This window comes from Lissotriton helveticus, chromosome 12 (genome assembly GCF_964261635.1).
Source record: "Lissotriton helveticus chromosome 12, aLisHel1.1, whole genome shotgun sequence".
Lineage (NCBI taxonomy): Eukaryota > Metazoa > Chordata > Amphibia > Caudata > Salamandridae > Lissotriton > Lissotriton helveticus.
Genome location: NC_136073.1, coordinates 116,834,716 through 116,850,702, shown reverse-complemented (window position 1 = coordinate 116,850,702; position 15,987 = coordinate 116,834,716). Strand labels below are relative to the sequence as shown.

Below are 15,987 nucleotides of genomic sequence, written 5' to 3'. Positions count from 1 at the left end.
GCAGTTCTGCATATTTAATTCAGACTTCCTGCAAACTGTCTGTATGGATATGGTCCGGCACCATCTCTTATTCTAATAACCCAGTCTCTGTATGTGAGAACGTTTTAAATCCATGACTGCACTGAAGTACCCACCAATTAACTATGGGTAGTGTACCCCACAGGTGCTACATATTCACGTTTATGCTGCATAATTTGCAGATCACAACAATAAAAAATGCTCCAATGTATGGAACTGACAAAAATTATGGCAACACCTTGGTCTAGGCAGAATTAATGTGCCCAAAAGATGGACGCAGGAAGAACTTTGCAGGGTGACATAAAACATGCTATATCTGAATGCAATTTGAACAGGGTGGAAATAATAATTCATTCTTTACCACAAAAATGTGAAATTAAATGTCTTCTCTTTTTAAGGTCTGATATCTTGAATCTCAAAGTCTATTGTACTGAGACACATACATTATGCATATGCAGTGTAAAATTCTGTTCTGACATGGACATGGGTGCTGCTAGAGCCCTACTATAGACACACAATAGAACCACAAGTTGTAAACAGAACTTGGATATGCAAAATTTAAAAAGCACACCTTTTTTTAAATTAAGTTTGCACATGCAGGTTTGCTTTCTGCTAAATTAATCAGGTTTTTCCCTACTATTTTTCTTTGGGAGAAAGAAAAACATGGTTAATAAAGTGAGGTTTCAGTGCTTACACGCAGATAAAATTATTTATTGGTTTATAACATGATCAATCAAGTGGTGAATTAAAAAAAAGGTTGTAGGGTTTTTCTGAAAGAGAGGGGCATAGAGGAAACCATGGATGTGAGCAAGTGGTTCCTAGATGTGGAGGTCTGTCCTGGCTAACAGCTGGCCTGGTTCATAGATCTGGAAATGGGTTTAAGTAAATGAAGGGGAAGGGAGACAGGTTTTACACAGGTATGGACGGCATCTTTTGTGAGCAGAACCGTACAATAATTTCAGCAAAACAGACGACCTTTTATCACAGCATTTAATTTATTTAATTTTAAACAGAAGCAGTATAGCGTTCAAAAGGGGCTGAGATGTGGTACACAAGTTGGATTTACATTATGGCGCTGCAGGCTTTGCCCTCTCAAACTCAGAGGCACCACCAGTTTTACATTACTACTTCAATGTGCTAGTAAGTCAAGTTATCTTCTCTTTAGGTTATCCCAGTGGCTCACAATAATGGGGTGTATGGATCCCTTGGCGTGAGTGCGCAGTCTTTTTGTCTTTGCGGACCCTCATATCTGGTATCACACTATGGCCAGCATCAGATCCACAGGCAAAGGCATATCACATGACCATAGACCCAAAATGTGGGCCCTTGAGGTGAAGGACTTTGTTGTGTGCGTTTCATCAAAACCGACCAATGCAGCACTCTAAACAATGACAGGTTCCCGCGCAAGGTTCTGCCGTTTCACCACAAAGATCTTCTGTCCAGACACAGTGACCAGGTAGGTCTGCTCGCCGAAAACCACTGAGGAGGAAAAGCAGAAGGAAGAAAAGACTAATCAGCTTCAGAGACATATTTCACTTAAGTCACAAAGCCCCCTTTTTTCTTTACTCTAAAGAATGGTATTCACCATAATGGAGTTAGTTTCTTGCTTCTTTAATTAAAGGGGACGGGTTAAAAGGGATTTTAAAACTGTTCAGTGCCAAGGTGCTGGCAAGGATGACAGGTAACCCCTACCCACCCCTCGGTTTGCAGTTAATATAAAGCAAGATCACGACTTCCCTGCCCTAAGACATTAGTAAGTCAAAGAACACTTGTGGGGTTCATTTGATGGCAGCCAGGCGCTGAGTGAGGACTGACTAGGCAGTTCTTACTGTCAGTGCCTGACAATGCTGAAAATATTAACACAGCAATGCTAGGTTTTCAGACTATCCACAAGACAGATTTACATATAATCAGTACATATGGGAATCCTTTTCATAGTCGGCGTCATCCCAGAAACATGGCCTTGCTCCAAACCTTGTGGTCCAATATTTAATTTAAAAAACATATAATAGCTCTAGCTCTAGAAATAATCATTACCAATTGGACAGATACAACTAAAATCTCCTATATCGCATGGTGGGATCTGTTATGTCATCACCATAGATTGGATCGTGCCCATGCCATTTCCTTTCCTTCAAAAATTAAAAAAAAGACTTATTATGATCACCTCTTACTTAATTTCTATCCAAGCGTACAGCTCAACCCATCTCTAAGGTCCTTAATTATGAACCTCCTTTAAGAATCGAATGTCTATATCATATTGATGTATGGTACCGCTTGGTTTTTTAATGTTAGTTTGATTAATTTAATCTCTCCATTATATCTTCCTTTCTTCTCCCCCCCTTTCTTTCTTTACTGACCTTTTCACCCTTATAAAATAATTAAAATGCATTTGTTTCAGCATTACAGTTATATATTTCTATTCAAGTTTATTAAGTTCATAATTTAGTACTAGTGATAGGTTTACTCTACAAGGTTTTATATGTTCATTATCCTCCTATTATTAGATTGTTATAGTAACCCACCTTATTATATCCTTTTTAATATTTGCTTGGATTGACTAAGATGTAATGCCTTTATTTTCTTAAATAAAGCATTTCTAAACTCCCCCCCCCAAAAAAAGAAACTGATGTTTTTAATTTTTTTTTATTTAACAGCAGGACCCATCAATCCCCCTCCCAAAAAACATGGTGCATGCACTGCAAATCCTCTCACAGCACTGCTAACAAGTCACACTGCACCACTACTGCTGCTCCAGAACCCACCAAGCTGACGCAATGAACCATCCTCACTCCTTCTCTGCTGTACCACGCAGTCCTTTATTGAGGCGCACTCACCAGACAGGCGCTTGAAGGGGAGCTCCTTGCTGCCATGCATGCGGAAGCCGCTGGCCGTGTTTACCATCTCTATGATCACTGCGGCAGTGCGTTCATCATTCTCGAGGTCCCCTGCAGACTGAAGCAGGAAACAGGTCAGTAGGGAGAATGGGGTACAGCATAGTCACTTGTGTAGAACCATACATACTGCGCTCATTAAGAAAAGCAAACCGTGACTTGCATTAGTACCTGGTCAAGTAAAGTGTGGTAGTATGAGATCTAGGGGACTAATTAAAGTCAGTCCTGGGGTCTTCATCAGTTATGACCGATGGTTCTAATGTACAGAGATAAATCAATTAAAAGTCTGAATGAATGTCTCCTGTGGTGTCGGGCATTCTGACAGCCCATTCCACTCTTGTGCATGCTGGCTTGGACTGTACTTGATGACACTGTACAAAGTCTGAATGGCGCAGACTAGTTTACATTCTTATGAATCAACCCCATCCTGTGTTACTCCAGTCAGGGCAATAAAGGCATGGGGCAGGTGTTTAACGTCCACTCTTTAACATTCTGAGAGACTGAAAATGGATCACTCCAAAAATTTCAGCCTATCAGTCTATTAGAAAAGGGGGTGGTGCTGAACAGAGTGTCTGAATTAAGCAGACCACTCTTACCCAGTCCAAAGATCAGGGCTTGATCCATCACCGTCTTTGGACTGGGTAAGAGTGGTCTGCTTAATTCAGGCACTCTGTTCATCACCACCCCCTTTTCTGAATCATTTTGTCCACCATAAGCGTGGAAGGGTATACTCAGATGTGAGTCCCTTGCTCATTGCACCATCAGGATTCAAGCAAGCCGGGCCGACGACGCCTGAAATGGCAGAAACCGGTCCCCGGAAGCTTGTTTCCTTCCCAGTACAAGAATTGGCTTGGTAGTTTGGTTTGCCCTGTTCCCATCATGCACTGGGACAGGAACAGACTAATTTGCATATAGCCAAGTTCTGAGCTGGGATGGTGCAGTGAGCTAAAAAACGGTGATGGATCAAGCCCTGATCTTTGGACTGGGTAAGAGTGGTCTGCTTAATTCAGGCACTCTGTTCATCACCACCCCCTTTTCTGAATCATTATCAGTCTATTAGCCACAACATAGAATCAAGCATGTCCAAAGTGACAACTGCAGGACCGATGGAGGAAAGGTGGGGGGGGGGCAGGGGCGTGGGCCGGAGAAAGTAGACATGGGGCACCCCAGAACTGTAAATGTGAACTAGAAAATCCGACACCAAGGAAGAGTCTGACCAACTCTTGGATGCCATTCTCGGGAAGGTGAATGGAATACATGGTTAATGTGCTGATGGAGCGAGATTTGGAAATAAATTTATTTCAACTCGCAAAGTTAAACTTCCATAATGAATAATAATATTAACAAAGTGTGCAGTGAGATTTATTAACCAACTTAGATTAAAATTGCAAATCATTACACGCGGGATACTAATATATGTGCTTATATATGTGCTTCATGTTGCAAATGCATGTGTGTGTAAAATAATAAACTAATTTTGTCTATCTACTTTGCCAGAATTAAATGCGGCTGTTTTATAATGGCATGTGCTTATTTCTGTGTGCTCATGTTTTGTTTTTCTGTCTTAAATGTTGCACGAATCGGTTTGTTGCTTCATTTGCTTCTGCTAGGTAACAGATTAATGGGTAATAATTAGTAAAGGTGGGTGGGTAACAGAACAAACTTTATTTCTCACATTAATCAATGTTTTGGGTTTGTTTATACATTAGTTTTGATAGTGGGCCTAAAGAAGATGGCTGCCAGCACTGCAGTCTTTGAGACTTCACCAGAGTGAAATTGTCACCCATGCGCAGAACATTTTGCTGAGCTGACAATGTGTATGCAGAAGAAATCCTGGTCGTATTGAATGTGTTCTTGGTGACATTTCCAAGGACAGGACGGATGCTGTTAGGCCTGCCAAGATTAGGAAGTGAATGTTTCCCCGTCAAACGTATCGTTTTGAGGAAGCAAAGAGGATGGTGAGACTAAGAACAATAAGGGCAAAGATGAAGCCCCGGACTTGGTCATGAGTGTGTGACCTCAGAGTGGACTGTCGTGGCTTAACCAATGAGATGTTTGGTTTGACAGAAAAAAATATACGATATGGATACTTTAGTTAGTTAGAAAGGTATAAAAACTGTTTCCCTGGAAGGGAGGGCGCGCTTGCTGCTCATCTTTTCCTGACACCAGTTGGGCGTGACGTGCTGACGGACTTTCTTGGAGCACGTAAGGATCAATAGGGCTAAATGACTTTTACTTTATTCTTTTAGGTGAAGTGAGTTTTAGACCGGGACGTTAGGGCTTAGGTGATGGGAAACTGTTTATTCTTTTCGAATCATGCTAATTGATTTTGCTTGAAACTGTCAATTCTTTTTGCTAATCCTCAAATAATGATGCTTGAATAAAAAAAATTCTAATAAAATGCACTTTCCTTGAATAAATAGTTAATAAAACAAGATTTTTGAAAAGACATGCTGGTCTTGTTATTTCAGAGTCATGTTATCAAAAGATCCATTAGCCTAAGTGGCTTAATTAAATGCAAAGCTTTACAGATATCATGGTGAAATCCTTAAACTGCAGTTGTATATAAATGTGTATATAATTTGTGAATAGGTTTTATTAATTAGGCCACATGATTCAGTTGCTCAAAATATGTCATGTTAGTTTATGGGCCTTGTGAATGATATATGATTAATGGTGAGTATAGTGAAGTTGGGTAGTGTTGCTTATGACATTTTCTATAGGGGCGCTGGATCAGTGCTATGTGCAGAGAGACCATGAGGGTTTGCAATACGTGAATGCATGTGACAGGACAGGACTGGGGCTGGCACGGACACTCCCTCAAGCACTGGACCTAGAATGGGCCCTGTACACTTTAACCGATAGAGCTAGAATTAATAAGTTTAGTAGGGGCAACACACAACACACCTGGGCAGAGTACAGTTCAAGGTTCATGGTACGACAGTGTGCGGTGGAAGGTAGGTCGGGGTTGTAATTTATCCAAGTTTTGGGAGTACAAACATGCAGCACCAGAATGCCTGCACCTTACCAGACACGTGGCAAGATACTTACAGTGCAAGGCATGGCATGGCAATGTCCTAGGTAATAAGATAATAAAACAAGCACTGCCAAAGCCAATAGGGTTCAGCTATGCGAGAGCTATAGGCTTTGCCAAAGTCATTTAGCCAGGCTGTAGAGTGGAGCGCATACCAGCGTAGAGTGATGTAGAGCAGAGCGGCTTGAATGGTGTGGAGCGGCCTACAATAGAGTAGAGTGGACTGGCGAAGAGTAGAGTGGTACAGAGTAGAGAAGCATAGAGTGAGGTGTGACTGTGTGGAATGGGGTAGTGTGGCACTGTGGAGTGGCGTGAAACTGAGTGGCACAGAGTAGCGCTGGGAAAAGAGAAGTGGACTGGCATAGAAAGAAGTGGTGTAGATTAGATCAGAGTGGTGCAGGGTGCAGTAGCGTAGAGTAGTGTAAAGTGCAGTGCCATATATGCAGAATGCAGTAATGCAGAGTATAGTGCTGTGGCGTAGAGTAGACAGGTGCAAAGTACCAAACAGTGGTGTAGAATAGAGCGGTGCAGAGTGGCGTAGAGTGCAGTGGCACAGAGTAGAACGGTACAAAGTAGAGTGCAGGGGTGTGGAGTGCAGGGTAAGGGGTCGGAGAGAAAAGATGTAGCAAGGAAGGGGAGTGAACAGAAGATACATGGACAAACTGAATACACAAGCACTCATATGGAGTGCTTCAACACAAAAAAGAAGCTCCAAAAACCTAAGCAGGGGATGGAAACAAGTACTTGGCCCATGCTCCAGGAGAGGGACACACACAAGAAGAGGACATGATGCCCATATGCTGCGACAAATGTGGACGAAGACAATGAGTGTGATGCTGAAGCTAACAATGGTAAACTATGGGCGGGCTGAAAGCCAACTGTATGTAAACAAACGTCTTGCAGAGAATAGCATATGCTCAGCCTAGGCAAAACCTCAAAAGGAGCATGGTTTGGTGCCTGCTTTTACGGTAGAGCCCACATGTTCCTCCTCCAAGAAACTAATTTGACAGTTCTTCCCTGTCACTTTATTGCCCGAGAAGATACAGGCTGACCCGCCACTAGGGTTACAAATCCAGTGCAAAAAGCGTGGTCATACTATTGAAAAAAAAATATGCACCATGTTTCACACTGAAAACATATGGTTAGCTAAGAACAGCAGTTGTGGCAGTCCTGAGTCTGGGAAGATAAGAGCATTCTAAAGCCTGAGAGCCCGACCTAGAAGGCTCTACCGGCCATTAAAGGCCCACTCCTGCATTAAAGGCCCGAGCAGGAGGAGAGTACCTTTAACATGGGAGCGGGCCTTTAATGGCCAGTAGAGCCCACTAGGAGGGATCTTACGCTATTTGAACATTCCGCCCTTAGCGGGCAGAATGTTCTAATTAGTAAAAAGAAAAAACAAAGCCTCTCTGAGCCCGAGGGGTTTTAAATCCCCTCGGGCTCCGAGAGGCCTTTGTTTACAGCAGCAGCTGTGAAAGGAAAACAATATTGGAATGTTACTCTTCAGGCTTTTACCGGCCAGTAGAAGACCGGGTGGCATACTATTGTTTACAATGGAGTACTCAACATTCCAATGTTCTGATCTGGGTTAATGTATATGTCCCAAACTGTGTGAGATCTAACATGGTGGTAATAATGGAGAATCTACTGATGGAGTTTCCATCCGTGGTACAAACCCTGAAAGGGAAGAGGTGAACTTTAACATGGCATAGAAGAAGCTGATGGCTCGACTATCAACAGGACCAGAAGCCACCCCACCACTAAACTGAAAGGCTTTAGCCAGGCCATGTCCCTACATGGGATCAGGAAGGAGTTACATGTAAATGACGGAGCCTCTCCTTTAGATAAGGTGCACGACACACACTCCAGAATAGAGTACTTTCAAAAGGGCTCAGCAGTACAGTGCACATAGAACTACATATTTGGGAGGAGGAGTATCAGACCACACCCCATATATGAGCCCCCAAATCCTATAAACCAAATCACAAAGGGAAGTGGAAACTGATAGGTGGCACTTAACAAAACAACAGATGGTTTTGAAAACTGGCAAGAGAAAGCAAATTTAAGGAAAAAAAGATCAGTGTCAATTAGAACCATGGTGTTGGAAGCATACAGACCAGAGATTACCGGATCACCCAATTTCAACCACAATATGTACAGAAACAGAACACACTGCACAGACGTAAAACAAGAGTTACTACGGCTAGACAAGCCTACATAAGGAATCCAGGGGTCGCAAAAAAGACTACTCCACGCAAAACGGACAAAACACAACTCAATATTAACACGCCAGGGCAAATTACCTTAGGTCACAAAACACCTTAACATAACGGGCAAAACAAGCTGGAAATTAATAGCAGGCCTTAAAAGAGAAGAGGAAAATACAGATCACATTCACTCAAAGACAGATGCTTCCGCAGATCATTTCAAGACGGTTATGACTCTAATATGAGTTGTGATGCGGTGGAACTGGAGAGCTTCGTATGAGACTGTAAAATGGAACAATAACCTGCTGAACAAATACTAGAACTTGACAAAGACCCTTGACAAAGTTGAAAATGCAATCACGCAACACCATGCCATAACAAAAGAAGTATATAGGAGTTTAATGAATTTAAACACCCAACTTCTGTTAGATTTGCTGTAGGCAGCAAGAAAGTTTACCACTCAACTTAAAATTACCCTGTATTGTTTTGCTTTACAAACCTTGTAAAGGGAGAACACTGCTCGTTGTACCGCCCCCTTTCTCTGCTAAACACTAAATACTTGCTAAAATAATAGAGATCTATCTGATTTGAGTGATAAATAGTGTGACGCATCTGGACCCGTCAAGTTTTGTGCTTGGCAGGTAGACTAGATTAAATCTAGTGAGGCGACATAAACAATTGTCTTAAACCAAACTAGTCATGGAGGAATAGCCTAAGTATTGCTAAATGCTTACAAAGCCTTTTATTCCATTGAGGGCCCTTTCTGTTGCTGCCACTTGAAAATATGGGAATTGGTGCATGCTTTAGACATTGAGTCAAACTAACGTGTTGGGCGCCCCCTTGTAAGTGTTTAGATTAATAGAACGCACTCCAGAATGTTTTCAATACAAAAGAGAACAAGACATGGCAGTCCACTCCCCCTACACTGTTCACTATTACAAGACAACCCCTCATTGAATGGATATGGAGATGACCTGGTGAAAGGATGGAATGGAAATGGAGTTGCAAATGGGAGAAGCATACAGCGCTGCACATAAAAACGACGTTCTATTTACGTAATAGACCCTAAAGCAACGTTAGAAACTCTAGTATAAATATTTACTACATACAAAAAGAGAGCCCGGTTCAGCATAAGTTGGACAAAGTTCTTCAGGCCCTTATTTACATGCAAATAGAGAAAGACCACTTTAAATATCTTGGGGTATAGATCAACACCGATAACTTGCACTCTGACCATTAGTCACAAGTTCTCTCACTAAGGAAAACGTGCTTCCACTTACCCTTCTGGGAACAACAGTTCACCAAACGATTGCCATCCTTGAGGGAACAGGAGAGTTTAATGCAATATAAATATACATACGTCCCATAAACAATTCTCCAAGAATTCAGGAAATTAGACATCTAGGGCCAGATGTACAAAACATTAGGAATACCCATTTCCTAATTGCGTTTGCTCTCAGTCCCAAATACATATCCCACTCCATACTCTCTATGTTGCTCCCTACTACCTCTCATTCACACCTTATCATTTGCTCCTCCAATGATAGACTAAAGGCACACATATTCATCAAAACGATATTAGCTAGACACACTGGGATAAAAGTCCTGCCTCAATATTTAACCATGCAGTGTTTTCACCAACACATTCCTCTTTTAAAGTTATAATACAGGAAATTCTTCAAACACCAGCTAAAGCAACAATACATTTTATTGCCACCTCGACTGTGAACCACACAGCACAATTAGCAGCATCCAAACGTCAAGACTGGTACACAGAAAACCTAAGGTTCATAAGGGGGCAACTGTTCTTTTTTCTGATTATTTCACAGGAAAGGAGATACAAGAGTTCCTTTGCCCCAGAAAGGCCTGACTTCAATTTAAGTGCTGCATCTGGCTGACTTGACTACACATCTCGGAATGTCCAGGTACCTCTCTGGGAAAAGAGGAATCTTAGGTAATTTGATAGCTTTCATAAGTAAAGACTCGATAATGCCGATTACACCTGGGAGCCAAACTACAGGGCAAAGTGCTCCATCTGACCTACAAGGAACTAAACACGACAAAGAATCTGGCTGCGAAAATAGAAATCTTGGGCAGCTTGAAACATTCCATAAGCAATGTCTCACTACAGCTGGAAATCCCAAAATGTAACGAGTGTTGGCAAAGCCAAAACATCGAGGCTCTAAAAGAGTGAATTATCATCTTTAAAAAAGCATATAACAAAAACACATGTTCACAAATAGGTCAAGAATATTTAATGGGATTTCTTTTTAGAATACCCATTCCGAGATGACGGTTGATGAACACACGTACACGGGGACTCATGGTGTTTTTTTTTTTTTTAGCCACGACTATGGACTGCAACGATTGCATGGTGAAGAACCCTAACGCCATTCGAGACCAAAAGGCAAAGCACGTTAGACTCTGCGACAGGACCACTACAAGTCAAAAATTCAATCCCATCCAGATCCCGAAGTCCCAGGTGTTGTTCCAGTAGTCGATCTTCATCTTGATCAAAGTTGTCGGGTTAGAAGAAAAACAAATACAAGAAATTTAAGTTGAACTTAGACCCTTCCTCCCACTCACATTCTCCATAGAAGGTGCGGGGGCGGCACTGTACATTTTCTACTCGCTCCCCAACTTGCTCAACTTTGGAGCTGATCCCATGGCTTGCTCCAGCACAGCTAGAGTTTCTTGTGCCGTCCGCCATGCCAAAACCGTTTGAAGAGTTCCACAAGGCCATGCTCTGCCTTTTGATTCTTGCAGACTCCCTCTGGCATGCCTTTGGGCCCCATGGAATAAAGAGGCCCTCCATCTGGAATAACGTTGCCAAGTTTACCCTGTGCACCAATTGGACCCTCAGATTCGCCATCTCTGACTATTTCCGACTTCACCTCCAACATCCACACCGGTTTCCGGAACTTTGACACTGTTGCCGACACCATTGATGCTGGAGGATGAGGTACCTATTGTACATTGTGACTCAGAGTTAGCGCCAGTTCGACCTTGACTGAGGCTCGCTGGCCTCTGTTAAGGCACTGCTTCGTTTGTCAGAGCCTTCACAGTGAGGACACCTACTCTGTATTCTCTGTTTGAGACAGATTTGGATAACTATTACGACACTGGGGATGAGATTGGCTAGCCACACCATGTGGAGACTTGGTAAACAAGTTGCAAGAGACTACTGGCCTTGACACCTTCCCCACTCCCAGGTCTAGCCACTGAGGAGAGTATTTCCTATGCCATGGTTATGCACAGGGCGGCGGAAGTTCTTGAACTAGTTCTGCACCTTAGAAGTCAGGACTAATGGTCATACAGATGCCCTTCGGCCGGAGAAAAACTCGAGTCAGCCCCTCTTACCTTTTAACAATGCCCTTATGAATACTTTGTTGGGGGCATGGATAGAACCTTGTTCTGGCCTCCTGGTCACCCACAAAGCTTGCACGAGGGCAACCTGGCATTTGTGATCACCGCACTAATTCCCTGAAAGCTCGGTGGTGCAGACTTCTGCTAGCAAAACTAAGCCCAATACATTCCTGATTATTTCCCCCAATAAAAAGTCAAAACAAGTGGAGACATTCAGTAAAAGGACATTGTCATCTTAACAGTTTGGCCCTGCAATCTATGAATGCCAGTTTTCTATTGGGGTGCCGGTCTCACACCCTTTGGGAATCGGTGGTTCAAATCCACCCAAGTACTCCTGATGGTCTCAGACCTGTCCTCATGCAGGCTATACAGGACACAACAAATTTATTGGAAGGTTCCCCTGATTCTTTTCACAGGGAGGGGGAGAACAGTGCCAAATGAGAGACCCTGTGGTTTGTTATTACTAAATGAGGTCAGAAATACTGACTGAAACAAGACGTGTGGGGGCGGGTTGGTCTGAGGCATAGTCCTAATTTGTCAATTAAATTATATTGGAAAATGAATATATAGAACACTTTTCATACTGTATGCCCAAATACTATAAAATAAACAAATCCATCAAAGATATATGTATAAAAAAACACAGTTTATTCTAGTACCTCCCTTAAGGGTTACAATCTAAATTATTAAAATTAATTTTCCACATAATGAAAAATCTGTAATAAAAAAGTCAAAAAGAAAGTCGACGCGGCGTTTCGGTGTTCGTTTACAATAGTCACACCTTCATCAGGACATTTTGACATTTGATTTGTGATCTAAAAAATTAAAAACAGTGTTTTAAGTATCTTGTAATTAAACAGATATACACAAATACACAGTGTTTATTTTTCTTTTTCTTTTTAGTGTTCTTTTTGCCCTATGGACTCCTAGACCTGTTCCTCCCCCTCAGAGGAACAGGTCTAGGAGTCTATAGGGCCAAAAGAACACTAAAAAGAAAAAGAAAAAGAATAATAAACACTGTATTTGTGTATATCTGTTTAATTACAAGATACTTAAAACACAGTTTTTTATTTTTTAGATCACAAATCAAATGTCAAAATGTCCTGATGAAGGTGTGACTATTGTAAACGAACACCGAAACGCCGCGTCAACTCTTTCTTCTTGACTTTTTTATTACAGATTTTTCATTATGTGGAAAATTTATTTTAATGCATTTTAATAATTTAGATTGTAACCCTTAAGGGAGGTACTAGAATAAACTGTGTTTTTTATACATATTTCCTATATCTTTGATGGATTTGTTTATTTTATATTTGGGCATACAGTATGAAAAGTGTTCTATATATTCATTTGCCACTATAATTTAATTGACAAATTAGGACTCCCCTCAGACCAACCTGCCCCCACACGTCTTGTTTCAGTCAGTATTTCTGGCTATACAGGACAGTCATGATACGGCAAAGTTCATAATTCGCTGTGGCTTGACCACTACCGGACGAGTCATTGGCACTACTATTGCCATTTGCCACCACCCTTGGCTGCGATTCACCGGTTTCCCAGGGGGTGTCCAGTCATGTTTCATGGACATGCCGTTCGATACTCGTCTATTTGAGGGCAAAGCAAACTTTGCCCTAGAGCTAGCCAAAGAGAGCAGAGCCGCGGCATGCTCCCTGGGTTTATATAACCCACCTAGCCAGTTGCAGTTCTACTGCTCCTTTCGTAGTTTCTGCAGAGGTAACCCATACCACCAGCCAATCCAAATTCCACACTGCACCCAGCAGATTTACGGTGGAGGCCATGGTGCCCATCACACCTGCGGTCAAGGTCCACAGGAAGCCCAGTCACCCCTGCAGCTTCACAAACCAAACCCTTTTATCGTGCCTTTAGCAAAGCACAACCACCTGGTGGGAGGCAGGATCAGAGAATCCTTGCAGGGTTGACAGGCCATAACAGGAAAGTGGGCCCTGCAAATTGTTCAGTGGGGATTTGCCCTTTCTTGAATTCCCTCGATGCTGCACCTTCCATTGTCCCACCAGCAACTGACGGAAAACCATCTCTCCATTGTGTCTCAGGAAGCACAAAACCTTTTAGCCAAAGGGGGTATCGAGAGTGTCCATGGCTGAAGTAGGACGTGGTTGTTGTTCTTGCTCCTTTCTGGTGACCAAGAAGGACGGAGGCCTTGATCCCGTTTTAGTCCTGCACCACCTCAATGTCTTCCTCTGGGAGAAAACATTCAAAACTCATACTGGCTGAGGTCTTGTCTGCTTTTGACCCAGGAGACTGGAGGGCAGCGTTGGACCTGCAGGATGCATATTTCTGCCTGCAGGCCTATCGATGCTACCTGTGCTTTGTAGTGGGACAGGAGTATTTTCAGTTTTCTATTCTCCCCTTTGGTCTCGCTAGGGCACCTCAGGTGCGAACAAAAAAGATGGTGATGGTGGCAGGACAGATTCAGAAGTCAGAGGTGCCATTCTTCCCCAACCTTGACAACTGGCTGTTTGAAGGTGTACTCGCCCTAGGCAGTCATGAACCACCCCAGACTACAGCAGACCTACGGTCATCTGTGGAGTTCACCATCAACGTGTTTAAGTCACACCCGACTCCTTCTCAAAAGCTCTGTTTTTATCTGAGCCATTCTGGACACTTCTCTCTTCCCCACCCAGAGCGGACAGTGATGACCCATGCATCATTTATGGGTTGGGTGGCCATCTGGGAGAGGTGGAGATCAGAGGTTTCTGCTCTCCAATGAAGTCCTGGCTCCATATCAACCTCCTGGAGCCAAGAGCCACTTTATGTTTAAGACCTTCCTTCCATCCATCCATCTAGGGTAGGCTGGTACAAGTGCTTATGGACAACACCACTGCCATGAGGTACTACAGCAAGCAGAGATATCATGGACCCTGTGCCAGAAGGCCATGTACCTCTGGAAATGGCTGGACCACCAAGGAATTTTCCTGGTGGTTTACCACCAGACAGGATTATTGAATGCCGGGGAGGAAAAGCTCAGCCGTCCGAGTCAATTGGATCACGAGTGGCAGTTACACCCAGAGGTGGCACAAAGTTTCTTTTGTGAATGTTTAGAACCTAGGCTCGATCTGTTTGCTACCGCTGAGAACGAGCAACATCAGTACTTTTGTGAGTTAGAGTTTCCAAGGTGTCTCTTGCTTGGAGATGCATTTCGCCTTGAGTGCAACATTGACTTTGTGAATAAGTTTGTCGATATCACTCCTGACCTATGTTTTCAAGAACATCAGGATCGACATCAGTCGTCCTAGTGCCTCTGGACTGCGCATGGAGATTATGGCTAGAGCATCTATCCTCCGATCAGGATGCCCCTCCAAGAGGGTCTGCTGTAGCCGCGGCATAGGGTTCTGCACCTGGGACTTACCTTTCTCTAGAGGTGGATGATGCCACCTTGGCAGCCAGGCATCCCTCAGCAAAAATTGAGACACAGTTATGGCTTGGTACGGAGCTATGCAGATAGACCCCTCCAGGCAAAGTTATTTGATGCTTTGTTACTGTTTTGACCTTGGCCCGGGGAGGTATTGCTCTGGGCAGCATTAAAGAATACCTTTTGGTTTCTTTGCGATTGCTTGATCAGCCCTCATTGTTTAAGTCTCAAGTTGAGCAATTTTTGAAAAGTTTACTACACTGTTTTCTCACTCTCCCTTTGTCATGCAGTGGGAGCTTAACTTGGTCCTTACATTTCTGATGTGCAGTCCCTTCGCAGCTGCTTGTTGCTATTCATCACCCTCAAGACAGTGTTCCTCTTCGCCATAACATTGGTGCAGCATTTAAGTAAGCTTTGAACTGTGTGTCAAAACACTGTGCACCACCATCTCTCCAGACAAGCTGCTTTGTAGACACGGGCTTCTTTCTTGCCTAAAGTTGTGACGTGATTCCACATCGGTAAGAATATCACCTAGCCATCATTCTCCTTCTCGTCTCTCTAAGGACGAGGAGAGACTACATCACTTGGACCCCAAGAGAGAACTGAGCTTTTACATAGATAGTAGCAAAGAGCACAGGGTGGACAACCAGTTCCTTGTGTTCTCTTGAGCGAAAAAGGGCAAGGCTGTGAAGAAGAGAATCATCTTCCACTGGATCGAGGTCTGCATTATGATCTGCTACTCAATGGATATACGGCAGCCTTCAGAAGGACTGCATGCTTGTTCTGCCAAGGCAAGAGCTGCTACTACTACATAGGCATGTGGAAATAATGTCCTGGACATTTACCAGGTGGTTATTTGGGTGCCCCACCATATATCCACAAAGCACTATTATCTGAACAGTCAGGTCTGCAGAGAAGGGCATGTTGCCTAATCGGTCCTCCAGAACTTTCTGTTTTGAGTCCAGCCACAGACCCACCTGCAAATAGGTGCCCCTTTGGTATCTATTCAAAAGGTGAGGAATCTGTGGTTAAAAGTCTCCATTCTGTGATCAAACTCTGTTCATTAAGAAGATCTCAAGT

The 15,987-nt window shown here is 43.1% G+C and overlaps 1 protein-coding gene across 2 annotated transcripts in view; it reads right to left on the bottom strand.

Moving 5' to 3' along the window:
- Window positions 1-991: 991 nt before the first annotated feature.
- The window catches only part of LAMTOR4 (late endosomal/lysosomal adaptor, MAPK and MTOR activator 4), a 58,996-nt gene continuing 44,000 nt past the window's right edge, over window positions 992-15,987 (bottom strand). For both annotated transcript variants that reach the window (XM_078668437.1, XM_078668438.1), the window contains exons 3-4: window positions 2,856-2,973; window positions 992-1,497 (exon numbers count right to left, since the gene is read on the bottom strand). In XM_078668437.1, coding sequence (XP_078524563.1) covers window positions 1,400-1,497; window positions 2,856-2,973 — 216 coding nt within the window. In that variant the 3' untranslated portion in view covers window positions 992-1,399. The remainder of the gene's footprint in view (window positions 1,498-2,855; window positions 2,974-15,987) is intronic.